At 41.1% G+C, this 14,328-nt stretch overlaps 1 protein-coding gene across 1 annotated transcript in view; it reads left to right on the forward strand.

Moving 5' to 3' along the window:
* The first annotated feature begins 214 nt into the window (after positions 1-214).
* Positions 215-14,328, forward strand: part of CD109 (CD109 molecule) — a 138,332-nt gene continuing 124,218 nt past the window's right edge. The window contains exons 1-2 of the mRNA XM_080806381.1: positions 215-434; positions 1,528-1,700. Coding sequence (XP_080662507.1) covers positions 361-434; positions 1,528-1,700 — 247 coding nt within the window. The 5' untranslated portion in view covers positions 215-360. The remainder of the gene's footprint in view (positions 435-1,527; positions 1,701-14,328) is intronic.

The following is a 14,328-nucleotide window of genomic DNA, read 5'->3' on the forward strand; positions in this document are numbered from 1 at the left end:
GGCAACCCGGTGGGCTGGGAAGTGGGCGCCCTGTGTTCTCCGCGGGGAGCAGGGATGCCGGGGCCGGGCCGGGCTCGACCGCATTTAGAGACCGCTCTCTGACCCCCTCCCACCCCCCACCAGGGTTTTCGATGCCGGCGGGAGCCGCGAGAAGCGCCATTGTGATGCTGGTGGGAGGGGTGGAGCCACCAAGTCCTGTCTCAATTTAGACTTCTCACTCCGCTTTTAGGCGCGCCCATTTCAGATTGCTAAACTCCAGAGTCAGGGGAAAAAAAAGCGGGGAGGAGGTGGAAAGCCACACCCCGCGGCGCCCGCGAATTTTCCCAAGAGCCGACGGTGGCCCAGGCAGACGCGGCCGAGATGCGGGGCTGGGGGCTCCTGACCGCCGCCCACCTCGTGTGCGTGTGGACCTCGGTGCTGGCCGCGGCCCCCGGGTAGGAGCGCGGGCGCGGGCGCGGTGCGGGCGGCCCTGCGGGCGGAGGGGGCGGCGGCTGTGCGGCCGCTGCCGCGGGTGGGAAGCGGCCCCGGGGCGGCACAGCGCGGCGGGGCACCCGCCGGGAGGGTAGACCGGCTGTCGCTGCAGCTGGGTTCTCCGCGGGACAGTGACTTTCTCCACCCGTGCAAGTTGTTGCAGCGTCTTTCTGGCCGTAGCGACTTTCTAGAGAGTCGTTTTAGTTCTAGTACACGTTGCCTCTGCCTTTCCCTCAACATTTTCCCCCCTTCCAAAGAGCGTGCCTTCTTTTCCCCAAGGCGTGTGATGTGTTTTTTCTAAGCGAGGTCTCTCAGCGGCGGCGTTGACAAGGTGTGGCTGAGGCGAAGTGGTTTGGGTGCAGACACCGTAGGAAGATAACTAATGAGACACCCACATTAATGAAAGTGCCCCACTCCTACGGGTTTTTGCAGCTGAGCCTTTTTTTAACCCTCGGCTTGGGCGGAGAAAGTGCTGTTTTTGCTGACTTTTATGCACTGCTACACCTGGACGTTTTACCACTGGTCCTTTAATTTCTGATGGTATATTTCAGCCAGTGGTATTTGTTAGGTGATGTTTTCTGGGGGCAGATGCCCATGGATGAAGGTTTGAATAAAAACCGCAAAAGTGTGTGTGTGTGTGTGTGTGTGTGTGTGTGTGTAAGCCAAGAAAAAAAATCACGCTGGGGTGAGGTTGTCTGTAAAGGAGAAGTTTAGAAGCTTGTACGTTGCCAATAACTTCTGCATGCCTCAGCATAAGCCATTCACACTGAGGCTCATCCTGCGCTGTCTGTGGTTTATAAAATGGAAATAATAACACATGCTCTCCTCTAGTGGTGCAGGAATTACTGTATTAAAGTTGACTTATGGGAATTCTTGTTTCAGAAGGGTTTCAGTGCAGTTGCTAAATGGAGCAGTGGGGCCATATTGGAATAATTGGAACAACTGCAGTTGGCGCAGTATGAAGTCTATTTCACTATCTGTGAAATTTGAGCATCGGAAAAGAATGGAGATGTAAAGATAAGAAATTGTGTTTTTCTCTTCTTGGGAACTCTTTAGGCCTAGATTTCTGGTGACGGCCCCAGGGATTGTCAGGCCTGGAGGAAATGTAACCATTGGGGTTGAGCTTCTGGAACACAGCCCCCCTCAGGTCACTGTGAAGGCAGAGTTGGTCAAGATGGCAGCCAACCTCACGGTCTCTGTCCTGGAAGCAGAAGGAGTTTTTGAAAAAGGTAAGATAAACAGCATGAAGTCTTACCCTTCTGTAGTAGTAACTGAAGTATGTTAATAAAGCCATGTGTTAGGTAGGGTAACAGAGAAACCCCAGAGTCGCAGTGTTTCATGTAGTACGCTTTGATTTTTGCTCATGGAGAGTCCAAAATGGTGTTCCTGGATACTCTCTCAACTGGAGATTCACAGACCCAGGTTCCTTCCACTTTGTGGCTCCCTCATCATCAACATGTGGCTTCCAAGTTTGCATGGGAAGAGCATGGAGTTCTCATGTGGGAGGTTTTTATAGGATAGGCCTAGAGGAGGCTCATATCACTTCTGTTCCTCTTCTGATGGCCACATTTAGCTGCAAAGGAGGCTGGGAAATGTAGGCCAGTGACAGCCAAGAGGGGGAAATGGGTAAGGTCAACAGGCTAAGGCAAAATCATATTTATATATAGTTTACATAAACCATATGTAACCATGTTTTTTTTTATATTTATTGAGTGCTAAGGATTTTATTAAGTAGGCCTGTGGAAAGGAAAAGAGCTATATAGTGTTAAAAGTTCAGTTTTATGGAATATTTCTTAATTTTTAAAGTACAGGAAAAAAATGATGTAAATGTGGAAGTCATTGTAAAAGAACCCACATCTCTTAAATTTGGATTCAAATCTGGTTTAGGATTAAATTGGGTCAATGAATGTCTTCTTTTTTAATATGGAGGGAAAAATAATTTGGGGGTTAAATACTTAAGCCTTTTTCCATTAAAATGAACATTTATTGTATTTTTTTCTCTAATTGAAAGAGTAGTATATACTCGGTGATTACATCCTGGAAGTAAAGGAAATAAACCAAAATCACCCATAATCCTACTTCCTAACTATAAACACAGTTAACTAGAAGCATGTTTAGATGTTTCATCAGAGGGCAGAGATTGTGGCCTAAATACCTACAGTATTAAGAGTTATCTTAAAAAATTAATGTAAGGGCACATAATGAAGGGTAGAAGGGATTCCACAATAGTTCATCTTCTAAATGTTTATCCTCTACTAACATACAGAAATTAACACCATCATGAAAAAAGGTAAAATCAAGGTTTATCTGTATCTTTTTTATATTTATTGTATTTTTTTTGTATATGTATATATTTTTGTTTGTTTTTTGTTTTTTATTTTTTTTCTTCCCCTGGAGGTCGACTGACTAAGGGAATAAGTTTGGGTTGGAAGTTAAGAAGAGTTCATGTATGGGAGCCAAGCCTCTTTGTCTTTCCTAGGAGTTATGTCAGGAAAGTGAGAGGCCTTGTTTCCTTGGAGAGGAAATGTAGCTTAGTGCTTAAGATCTGAGATTGTCTTAGCACTGGTTATATGATCTTGTGCAGTTACCTGACTGTTCTGAGCCTCAATTTCCTCACCAGTAAAGTGGGGATAACGAAACTTACATTCCGGAGCAGGTATAAGGTGAAAGTTAGTATCCAGCGCCTATGCATATTCAACACCTGCTGTTAGTATTATCCATAGTCATACTGAAGAAGAACATGCAGGATGTATTATTTCCTTTTATATGAGAGTAGACTTCTGCTTTCACTATTGAACTATTATTCCTGAAAATGAATGAGTGAATCCTGGTCTTACAATGATGGCTAAAGAAAATACTGAAATACTAAGTTCGAGTGGACATTACTTAATGTAGTTGCACAGTCATTATTTATCCACTAAGAGTTGTCATTTTGGCTCTACTAGTGCAGTAGTTTTGCTGCATTGCAAAGGTCCAGAATAACATGGATGATTTTGATAAATATTTGGGCTTTGCTCTGATGTTTGTATACTCTTATTTTAGAATTTCTACTGCATTATCTTTCTGTTGAGGGGATGAGGGGACTCTGGCTCATTTTAAAAATTTTTCTTAGATTTTTCTTTTGAGAAGAGAGTTGGTCCCATGTCTCTAGGAAGTCTAAAATACTCAAGACTGGGTCAGACCACACTATCCTGAGGGCAGCATGAATCTTTGAAAAAGAGAGAGAGAAAATGCATTTCTTCTAGTGGCTGTTTTCTGACTCTGTTGACGTAGAGTTTCATTGAAAATACCATTTCTGGGAGCACTCTCTCCCTTGCAAAGGAGAATGTTACTCCGTTATCAGAGGCTGTGAGTCATTGTTCTCAAAGCAGATGCTTCCTGTAATGTTAGGACTCAAGGACCAAGACACTTTTTTTTTTTTTTTAATCTAACTTCTCAGTGGCAGCAATATGTAGACAAATGAGCATTTTAAATCAATGGGTCTTCTAAATCCGGAGATCCTCCTAGGATCCATTTTTTTTCCTCCCTTGCCACATAAACACAAACAAATAAATACATTTCAGTCTGATTATGTCATTACTTTTTTATGAGGTCCTCCAAGAAAAGGTTGCTTCTAATAAAGATTCATCATCCAGTAGAGCTGGGTAAAGAGAGATATTATTTCTGAGCGGCTGTTTCTAACAGTCTGTTTTAGAAATTCCTGGGGCGGAGCAGTGTTTCACCATAACCAGAATGCATTGGTAGCTTAGTTTGTGTCAGAAATGGAAATAGCTAAAGGATTCAAATTGCAAAATATACTTTAAAAAAGGAATGGATGAAATTGGTGAAGGGGATTAAGAGTGCACTTATCTTGATGAGCACAGAGTAATATATGGAATTGTTGAGCCATTATATTGTACACCTGAAACTAGTATAACATTGTGTGTTAATTACACTGGAGTTAAAATAAAAAATGAAAAAATATAAATGAATTAAAAAAGGAAAAAAGACAGAAAAGTATGGCTTGTCCTCAAGGAAGAGTTCATTTACTTATTTGACAGACATAAGGAAGATTTTATTTACATTTCCATCTGTGAGGCCAGCAGCACTGATTACAGTATAGTTTATTAATTTTTATTATTTGTTTATTTACTTATTTATTTATTTTAAATTTTTTATTTTTAAATTAACATATAATGTATTATTTGCCCCAGGGAAGTTTATTCATTTTTAAATATGTTTCTCCATTTATTGGGGATCAGTTATGAGTTTTCTTGGGTGAACGGCAGCCCTTTAGAAAAAGTGTTTCTACTAGACTTTGTGGTATTCTGTAAAGGTATATTAATGCCTCTTCAGTGGAGAGATTCAGACACAGAAGTGTGCTTGCCACTATCACCACCAACACCATCACCCTCATTGCCACCATCACCATCATCGCCAGCACCTTTATACTGAACAGAGCTAGGTTCATAGTCTTCCGTCGCATAAAATAGTTAAGTGGACCCAATTAACAAAACATGGTAAAAGTTCAGTAGGTAGTAATTACTAGAGGAAAGACGATGGAGTCACATTTGAAATCAAGTCAGATTTGAAATCAAATCAGACTGCATGTTGGGTGGAGAGTGAGTCTGTCCCTTTATGTCTTTCCTTCTTGGTTTTTATCTTTTCCGTTAGTGAGAGGTTGCCCTGGAGTTCCATGCCAGATCAAGAAAAAAAGTTGAAGAATGTTCGAATTCATGGGTCATAAATGAGAACCATCTTCTCATCTGTGAAGCCATATGTAATGATTGAATTATTTTTAATGTCCTTGAAATTGTTATTTCTGCCTTATCCCCTCCTCTTTCTATAATCTGAAATGTTCCTGTGTAAACTTTCAGTGTTTCTCTTGAGTGAGAATATGAACTCACCCTTTCCCCTCATTAATGAATTGTCGGTGATTCACGTAAACCTGGTTTAAGAAAAAACCCTAAACAAAATGTCAGCGGAAGCCGTGGGTGCTCTGCAGGGCATCTTGTGTTGAGTGCCTGCTGATTGGGATGCATTGTTTAATTATTGATTGGGCCAAGCCTACTTCCATCTTCCCACTGAGGCACTGGCATAAGACGCACACTATGAGGCAGTGTGTCTATATCCTTTAGTAATTGCTTTTTCTTTTGCTCTAAAATCTTGGAGAGTCAATGCGGTGTTTACTCCCTACTTTTTAAGAGTTAAAAATTCTTCTTTGTCCTTTATTGTCTTTCTTTCCCACATTGACAAGGGGGTATTTTATTTTCCATCTTGATCCAGTAAGGGTGGGAAATCAGTGCTTCTTAAGTTTGAGCTATTATCTGAAAGACTTAAAAAAATCATCCAGTTCAGTTCGGATGGCTTTCTGGTGGAAACAAAGCTCCGGAACATACGTTTCATGGCTTGTAGATCAAAATCAGTCCCGTGGTTTTTACGAGAGTAGATTAATTAGTGTAGTGTGTGGGCAGATCTCCCAGGACAGGTTTTCACAGGCAGCTTTGCCAGGAGAGCTGAGTCTGAACTTGTAGGTACGTGAGAATTATTTTTAAAGGGTGTGGACTCCTCATTCACATGTCTTTGGTATTGTGATATATATACACATATATATATATATCTCCGAAAGATAAAGGACTACAGTGTAGTCATGAAGCCAGGCTACCTGATAGTCCTTCTATTAGTAGTTGTATGGTTGTGGGCAGTCATGATCTCACCGGGCTTCGGTTTTATTATCTGGAGAATAGTGGTTCCTGCCTTATGCAATTACAAGGCTATTGTACGGATTGAGTGAGGTAACATGTTGAAAGCACTTAACACATAGGAATTATTCAAGAAGAGGATAGCTGTTGTTATTAGAAAAGAATAGCAACAATCATGACAGAGGCAGTTATTAATCATCAGTTGGGGTGATCTTGAAGTGGGAACCCTGTAAAAGGCACATCACTAGAAGGGGCTGGGAAAGGGATTTAACATATTAAATACTGAATTTCCTTATAGTGCCAGAGACTTAATGCACAATATTTAATGTCAATAAGCTTGTGAGGAAGGCACTATTATCTTCATTTTAGAGATGAAGAAACAGGCTAAGAGAGAAAAAAAAATTTTTCCATAGTTAACAAGCTAAATAGTGAAGCCTGCATTTGAAGTTGATTCTGTTGGTTCTGAATTTGAAGGTTGAGATCGGATGGAAGAATATGACATAGTTTTTGTTTGTCTTACTTTGGGATATTGATACAATGTTCTATCGGTCATCTTCCTATAATAAAATTATCATCACATTTGCTTGTGGTGATTTAGTCCTGGATCTAACGAAATCCAGTCTGGATCTGAAGAATCACAATGCAGTGCTAGCTCTCTACCCACTTTACTTGGAGCTTTATAGAATTCTGGATCTGGATGGGACCTCAGAGATAAGCCAATTCAGTTACCTAATTTATGGCCGAGGAGACTGAGGCCTGGTGTTTGATGATTTGCCCACGGTGAAATCACTTATTGGTAGCAGAGCTGAAGACCCCACACATCCCTAAGTTTGCAGGCCCGTGCTATTTCCATTATACTCTAGGAAACTTACCTAACATATGGAGAACTGTGTGTAAGACCTAGGATATATTTGCAAATGTTGATTTTTCTGATATGGAAGAAGATAAGGCTAACTAAGGAGTTTTAAAATGCTTACCTGCATATTTGTGCAAGTCTCTTATTTCAGCTCAAGGTGGAGTTGCTCTTTATGGACTAATGATTCTGCATGGGGCAGGGGCTGGGCGGGGAGCCTCATGGATCTTTCTAACCTAAATCCTGTTTCTGGGTTTTTCACTGTGTGAGTTGTGCTTATTAACAGCACAGACTCAGGGTACCTGGCTGGCTCAGTTGGGGAGCATGCCACTCTTGATCTCGGGGTTGTGGGTTCGAGCCCTTCATTGGGTGTAGAATTGGCTAAAAATAAAATCTTACAAAAAAAAAATGCCATGGCCACCCCTTTAAGACGTGGGTAAGGTCTAGGAATCTACATTTTGTTTCAAGCAGTCATCACAAGTGATTCTTAGCCACATTAAAATGAAAACGACTACTTTTTACTATCTCATGAATGGCTCCTGACCAAGTGTTGGAAAGCCTGAGAATGAGAGGCATGCCTTTGCAAGTCTGTGATGATTCATGGCAGCTGAGCCAAGTCCCCTCCCAGACTTCTGTATTTGCTTTCAAGCAGCCCCCAACTCTAAGCATGGGTGTTCATTTTAAGCAATGGAGAATCCTATTTTGGGGTTTGATTATGAATCAGTGATTGAGTGAAGCTGAAAGGGAACTTACTGATTCTTTAAACTCCAAGTTAAACATGTGGTGCTCCTTTTCTAACACAAAATGAGTCACTGTCCCAGTGACTCACTGAGGGGTTGTGGTGGAAATAGAAATCAGATCCTGTAAGAATTCGGGCTGGATTACTGTTTGATCCTTTATGTTGCTAAGAGGGCTTTGCAATGCTACAACTAGTTGTTTGCCCAATGACATTTTCCCCCACTAATTTATTATTTCCTGATTATTTGTTGTATGTGATTGTGGATGAATGGGGGCAGTTGGGGAATAAGAGAAAGGAAGGATTAGAAAAGTTTCAGAGATTCTAGAAGGATAATATATATTTAAAGTGCAGAAAGCCTGAGTTTTTATTTCTTGTTTTTATATAAAGAATTCAGTGTGGTTTGTAAATAGTGCTTCTTGTGTATGACCTTGTGCTTGGTGCTGTTACCTTTTACATCCAGAGTTATACAAATGTCCATTCATACGTGTTCCACTCCTGCTGATATATTTGGCATTTAGTGGGAGAAGTCATTTCACATACTAGGGGAGGGAAGGGTGTGCCGGAGGAAAGAGCTGATGGCTGGGAGTGGCAGCCATGGGGGGATAGAGGTTTGTGAGTCTGTTTTCTGAAAAGATGCTACACTCTGCTTTAGATATAAATTTGGGGAGACATCCAGGTGGAGATGTACAGCAGATAGTTTTGAAATTGTAGCTAGGGAGAGAATCTAAAGCATTGTTTTCACAGAGGCAGACAATACTCGAAGTCTTGGTGGGAATGCACAAGATGTACAAGAGAGACAAAACTTATGGAACAAGACTGGTGACAGAAGCTTGAAGAAGGAAAAGAAATCAGTGAAATGGATGAATGATGAGTGGCCAGAGACAGGGATAGATTGAAGATGGTGAGATGTTTCTGAAGCCAAAGGAAGAAAGTTTTAAGAAGGAAAGTTGATAGAGTTGGGTGTCCCAGAGGGTCAGAGAAGAGAGGACGAAGACAGAGAAAAGGACATTGGGTATCTTTAAGTGAATGGTTTTAAGTTGAACGTTGGGAGCAAAAGCCAAGTTTAGGTAATAAATGAGTAATGAGAAAATATAAGAGTGTAGACTACTCTTTACCGAAATTTGACAGTTGAAAGGAGAGAGGTAGATGTTCTCTTAAAATACCCAGTAGAGAGGTAAAAGTCGTCGATGCAAAAGGAGGGGGTGGATAATTCATGGATAAGAAGTCATGGGATCAGGATTAGGTGCACAGGTAAGTGGATTAATCCTTGAAACAAACAAACTTGTACTTTTTGTTTTGATGCAAGAAAGAGATTAAAGAGAATGAATAAAGAAAAGAAATATTTTGAGGTATGAACTTGCAATGAGGAGTAAAATTGGAATGCAGTTTCAGGAAAAGTTTGCAGTAGTTATTTACCTGCCTCTAAATTATACACATTGGTCGTCTCTTCATAGGGAGTGGGGATATACATAATAAGTAGTAGCTCATTGGAAAGAGAAACACAGAATGGAGATACTCTCTTGTGGTATCCAAATGGATCCCTGCTGGTTTGTGGGATGTTGGAATGCAAGGGCGGATCAAGGTATCAAGGAAAGGAACACAGGAGAATAGAGAAGAGAAAGGGGCATTGATGGTGGTAGTATGCTTCCACTTGAAGCTTGAAGGGATCTGGTAGTTATTTTATTATTGCCATGGGATTGTCAGCATGAGTAGGAAGTGGAATTATAATTTATTATCTCTTGTCCTGGGCTAAGGTGATCACCAGATCAAAGGTGCAATGACAAAACTTGAGGAGAACTTTTCTCCTCAAGTTAGAACTTTTCTATTCTACATTTCTCTTAGGAAAATTCCATGACTTGACTTTCTTCCTTTGCAAGGGTGAGGGTGAAATTGGCCAAGGAAAATTTGGTGGAGGGAGTTGGGTGGGAAGTAGTGGGCAGGTCCTTGGGTCTTTAGTTTTGAAGAAATGACTCATGAATTAATCTAAAAACCAAAATGGTAAAGAGCTTTGAAATAAACAGGGAGTTACATTCTCTTAGGAGTACTTGGTAGCTTCTTTTTGGCAGGGCAATGCTGGGAATTTACATTTATGGAAATGTAGATGGCAGAAATGATTTAGTATTATAAATGTAAATTTTGCTGAAATCTTGTTAAATCTTCTCAGAAATATAGTTGAGACAGGGCATTACTATTTTGAGAATTCCAAATATTTATTAGGCATCAAATTATATATGGCACAATATTGGGTGGCATAAATATTGGGCTCTTCACGGGGATGCAAAGTAGGTTTCTTTTCATGTGCCATCTCAAGTTGGTGGTAGAGGCTGCTTGGAGTGCTCTGTTGATGGTGTCAAGGTCAAGTCCGGGTTTACCACAATAGAGAGTAGATGGATTAGCTGTGTCTGCCATGGGCGTGGGGATGGGGAGTGTCTTATGAATGCTGTAAAGAAGGCTGTTGGGTTGAAGAGGGATGGACTTCTACAGGGCTACATGGGGCTTGAGGTAATCACAACATGGATGAGAGAGAAAAGGTAGAAGAATGGGTGTGTTCAAATACTATTGCGAGAGTGCACTAAGTACAGAGGAGGGACAGGGAGGAAACATGAGATTTTGTTGGCACCAATATTTTGGAAGTAATATCCAGGTCTGTTCTGTATAGTTTGGGAGGCATAGTGAGTCGGACTCAGGGCTCTAGAACCACACTGGAATTGAACCCTTAGCACTACCTCTTATTACCTAAGTGGCCTTGGGCCGGTCACTTCATTTAATCTAATCTCAGTTTCTTCATTTGTATGATGGCAATAATAATAGTACCCACGTTAGAGCTTTGATGTGCATATTAAATGAGATAGTACTTCAGACCTGTGCTGTGCAATATGGTAGCCACGAGCCACCTGTGGATTTTGAGTGCTTAAATGCGGTTTGTACAAGTTGAGATGGGCTGCAGGTAAAAAATACACACTGGACTTTGAATACTTAATACCAAAAAATGCGACAGAACTGAATTTTTTTTTAAACTGATAAGTTTTTAATATTGTTATACCTTCAGGGGTAATATTTTGGGTCTATTGAGTTAAATAAAATATATTATTAAAATTAATTTTATCCATTTCTTTTTCTTAAGTGTATTGCCTTAGAACATTTATCATATTGTCTGGCACATGGTAAACATTGGAGAATGTCAGCTGTGTCGTACCTAGCATTTCCTAGTATCACATGTTATTATTGATGCCGTGCAGCTGTGGCATCAGGCGAGGTCTCTGTTGATGGCAGTTTGATTGTGACTCAGCTGGGCCTTCGACCTTACTCCTTATCCCTTGAGAAAGGAGGAGATCTCTCTAAAAAGAGCACCATCCCATAGGGGACAGTAAACTTTTCCAAAAAAGGCCAGATGGTAAACATGGTAGGTTCTGCTGCCTTATGGTTTTTGGTGTTTGTCCTTGTAGGCGCAGAGTAGCTATAGAGACAGTGCATAGTAAATGAGTGTGCTCATGGAACTTTAAGGACCCTGAATTTGGAGTTCATGTATTTTCATGTGTCATGAAATATTTTTTTTTCTTTTCCCTGCTATATAACAATGCAAAACCATTCTTAGTTGACGAACTGTAGGAAAGTTGGTGTGGGCCATCTTTGGCCCATGGGCCTTAAACTGCCAACCCTGCCATCGTAAACGCCTGGACATTCAGTAGCCCAGAGCCTTGTTTGACTCTTGGTTTTTCATCTGTTTTGAACCCAATATTTAGTTTATACTGTAACGGTGTATTTATTTTACTTTTAGTGGGTTTTGTTTGACCTGTTGATGCTCAGTGGTCTAACTGGAATAACACATTATTTATGAAACTCCTGTTTATTGGGATGTTTGTAAATAAGGAGAGGCAGGAGAGAAAAAAAAAATTAAAGGAGTGTGTAAGGGGCCAAAGGAGATATTTTTGCTTTGTTTTACTCGAAATGCTTGTCTTTTCTGTGTAGATTGGATGCACTGAAGAGTTACTTAGCTTTACAGTGACAGTAAACCGTGAAGCAGAAGCATGTTTTAAGGTTTTGTCTTCCTCGGATTTGTAGCGGGAAACCCCATTTCTCGCTTTGTCTCCCTGTGATCAAAGAAAATGCTGAATAATGAGAGAGTATTTAATAACTTGGTAAGGAGGTCCAAGTTTTCAGCCAGGATAGTGATATACTTTAGTTTATATTACTGAATAGCAGAGAACTACCAAAAATAATTAAGCAGTAAATATTAAGTCAGACATATAAATGTATATGTATGTATATATATTTGCATATATATTCATATACATACATACATACATGCATATCTGTTTATATGCATTTAGTGGAAAAGCTGTTTTTTTTACCCATAGGGACTGTTTCTGGATCTGTTGGATTTCCCATTACACATCACCCCTTTCCTTCAGCATTTCTCCACAGAGCTATTTGGTGAGCACAGATGTCAGAAGAGGCAGCATATGGTATTATAGAGTGTGTTTAAAAGCTAAGGGAAGGTTCGTTTTTGTGTATGCTTATTATACAACTTAAAAATAGCTTGACTCTATTTGTAAATCAAACGGCCAGCTCTCAGGCTTGTGCCAAGTGTGAAGCCTTAAAACAAGGTTTCTTTTGAGTGGCTTCGGCAGCGTTGGGAAGGAGAAAGCATCTGAAAGGGTTCTAAGATTGACTTTCTGTGGTTACACACAAGAATGACCTGAGTCCTACAGACTTATCTACAACAATGTTGAGAAGGACTTTTCGTCCCAGAGCGGATCTTTTGTCTGCGATTTAAAGGAACGCGAGTTAGTGTTTCTAGAGGTGGTGCCTGTTTCCCGTGTCTGAGTGGAACCTTGCTCAGAGGGAGCAGAAATGGTCACAACACTTTGCGAATGCTGTCTATTTAATCTTCAACCTAGCAACAGCATGGAAAGAGATTACGGTTGCGCATCTACATTCCCACCCGTTCGCTCCCAGCTTTAGGTTTTGGTTGTGTAAATTATTGCTAGAATGTTAGGACTTTCACATAAGGCTGAGTAAGTGCCTAGGACATTCCAAGCTGCGTTTGTAAATTTGGAGAGAACACAAGTTGAAAAAAATGTCAAGTACTTAAAGTTGACCTTTTAATAATGACACATGAGACCAGTGAGTGGGCTTTAAACTGGATCTCTCTACACATCCTTTGAGCCACTCCCTGAATCTAGCAAGAATTAGGGGTGGGTGGGACATCTCAGCCCTGACGCTCTGGCTTTTGGGAGCAGCTTCTGTTTCTGGCCCTGTTTTTCCTGGGTCTGTGAACAGATACCGTCATGTGTCAAAGTAGTGAGAGCCAGGCATGCGGTCAATCTCCTCTTCCAGTTTTTCTCTAATGAGAAAGCCCCTCAAGGGTTTGACCCAAAAGAGCTACATTAAAAAAAAAAAAAAAAGTTCTATGAACTGGGATTTCCTGCACTTCGAATCTGGGTAGCTGGTCCTGAGTTGCTGAAATGCTTGCCCTCCGATTAATCAACCTACTGGATTTATTTGGATCGTAGATTCTCAGCTGTTTTTTGTTTGTTTTTTTGTTTTGTTTCATTTTGTTTTTTACTTTATCCTTGTTTAGTGTCTCTTAGATAAAAATAAATACCCCTGGTCCCCTGCCCCAAAATATACATACACACATACACACAGACACACACACAGACACACACACATACACACAGTCTTTGTAAATTTGCCAGTGATGGGAGGTAGACTGCGTGTCAGGCCATGATGGAGAGGAAGCACATTGTTTTCTCCAAGTCACAGGCCTGACAAAATGGCCAACCCCGACGATTTATCCTAAAGTAATGAAAAATAAATACCTCTCTCTAATCGAGGGTACTGGTTTGATGGGGCTCCGCTTTCTGTAGTTTAATTTTGTCCATTTTCTCCCAGTGTGGGATATCGTGGTGGATCTGTGCTGTGGCACCCAGGTAGAGCCCTTCGGAGAAGAAGGACTGGTTCCCTCCAGCTCCTGGGAGCGCTGTGGCATTCTGCCCTCAAAGCCAGGCCACTTTGGGGATTGCATCTGCTAAGAGAATCGCCTTGCCCAAGGGGCACCCTTCCTTGGGTGAAGGTCCAGCCCCACCCCCTGGCTCAGGACAGTTCTCAAGGGTCTTGGCTGTTTCTGAGAGTGCGTGTCTTGTGAACACACCTCTGGAGCCTGCCTTGCAGCTCTGGCCCCCCGCCCCACCAAGTCCTATCACTTCCCTTTACCAGGTACTGAATACAGCAGCACTTCCCACAAAACCCCTGGCTTCCCTGGGGTCCCAGCTATAGACATATGTGGTTATTTTTAACTTTCCTTTGAAGAAGGATTTTTCAGATCTTGAAATTAACTTCAAATGTATCAGAACTATAGTATGAGGAAGTGATATGAGAGTTGGGAAATTTTCTTGTTTTTGTATCCTTTTCAGAAGTTTTTGTATAACGTGAATTATTTTAAAATTAGTTCTGCTATTGCAGTACTTATAGCTGAACTGGAAGGTTGGGAGCAACATGGATAAAGAAGAATCCCTAGGTCCTTTGATGACTAGCATAGAGCTGGGGAGAAAAGTCCTGAGATAATAGAGGTTTTGAAC

Source organism: Martes martes, assembly GCF_963455335.1.
Source record: "Martes martes genome assembly, chromosome: 6".
Lineage (NCBI taxonomy): Eukaryota > Metazoa > Chordata > Mammalia > Carnivora > Mustelidae > Martes > Martes martes.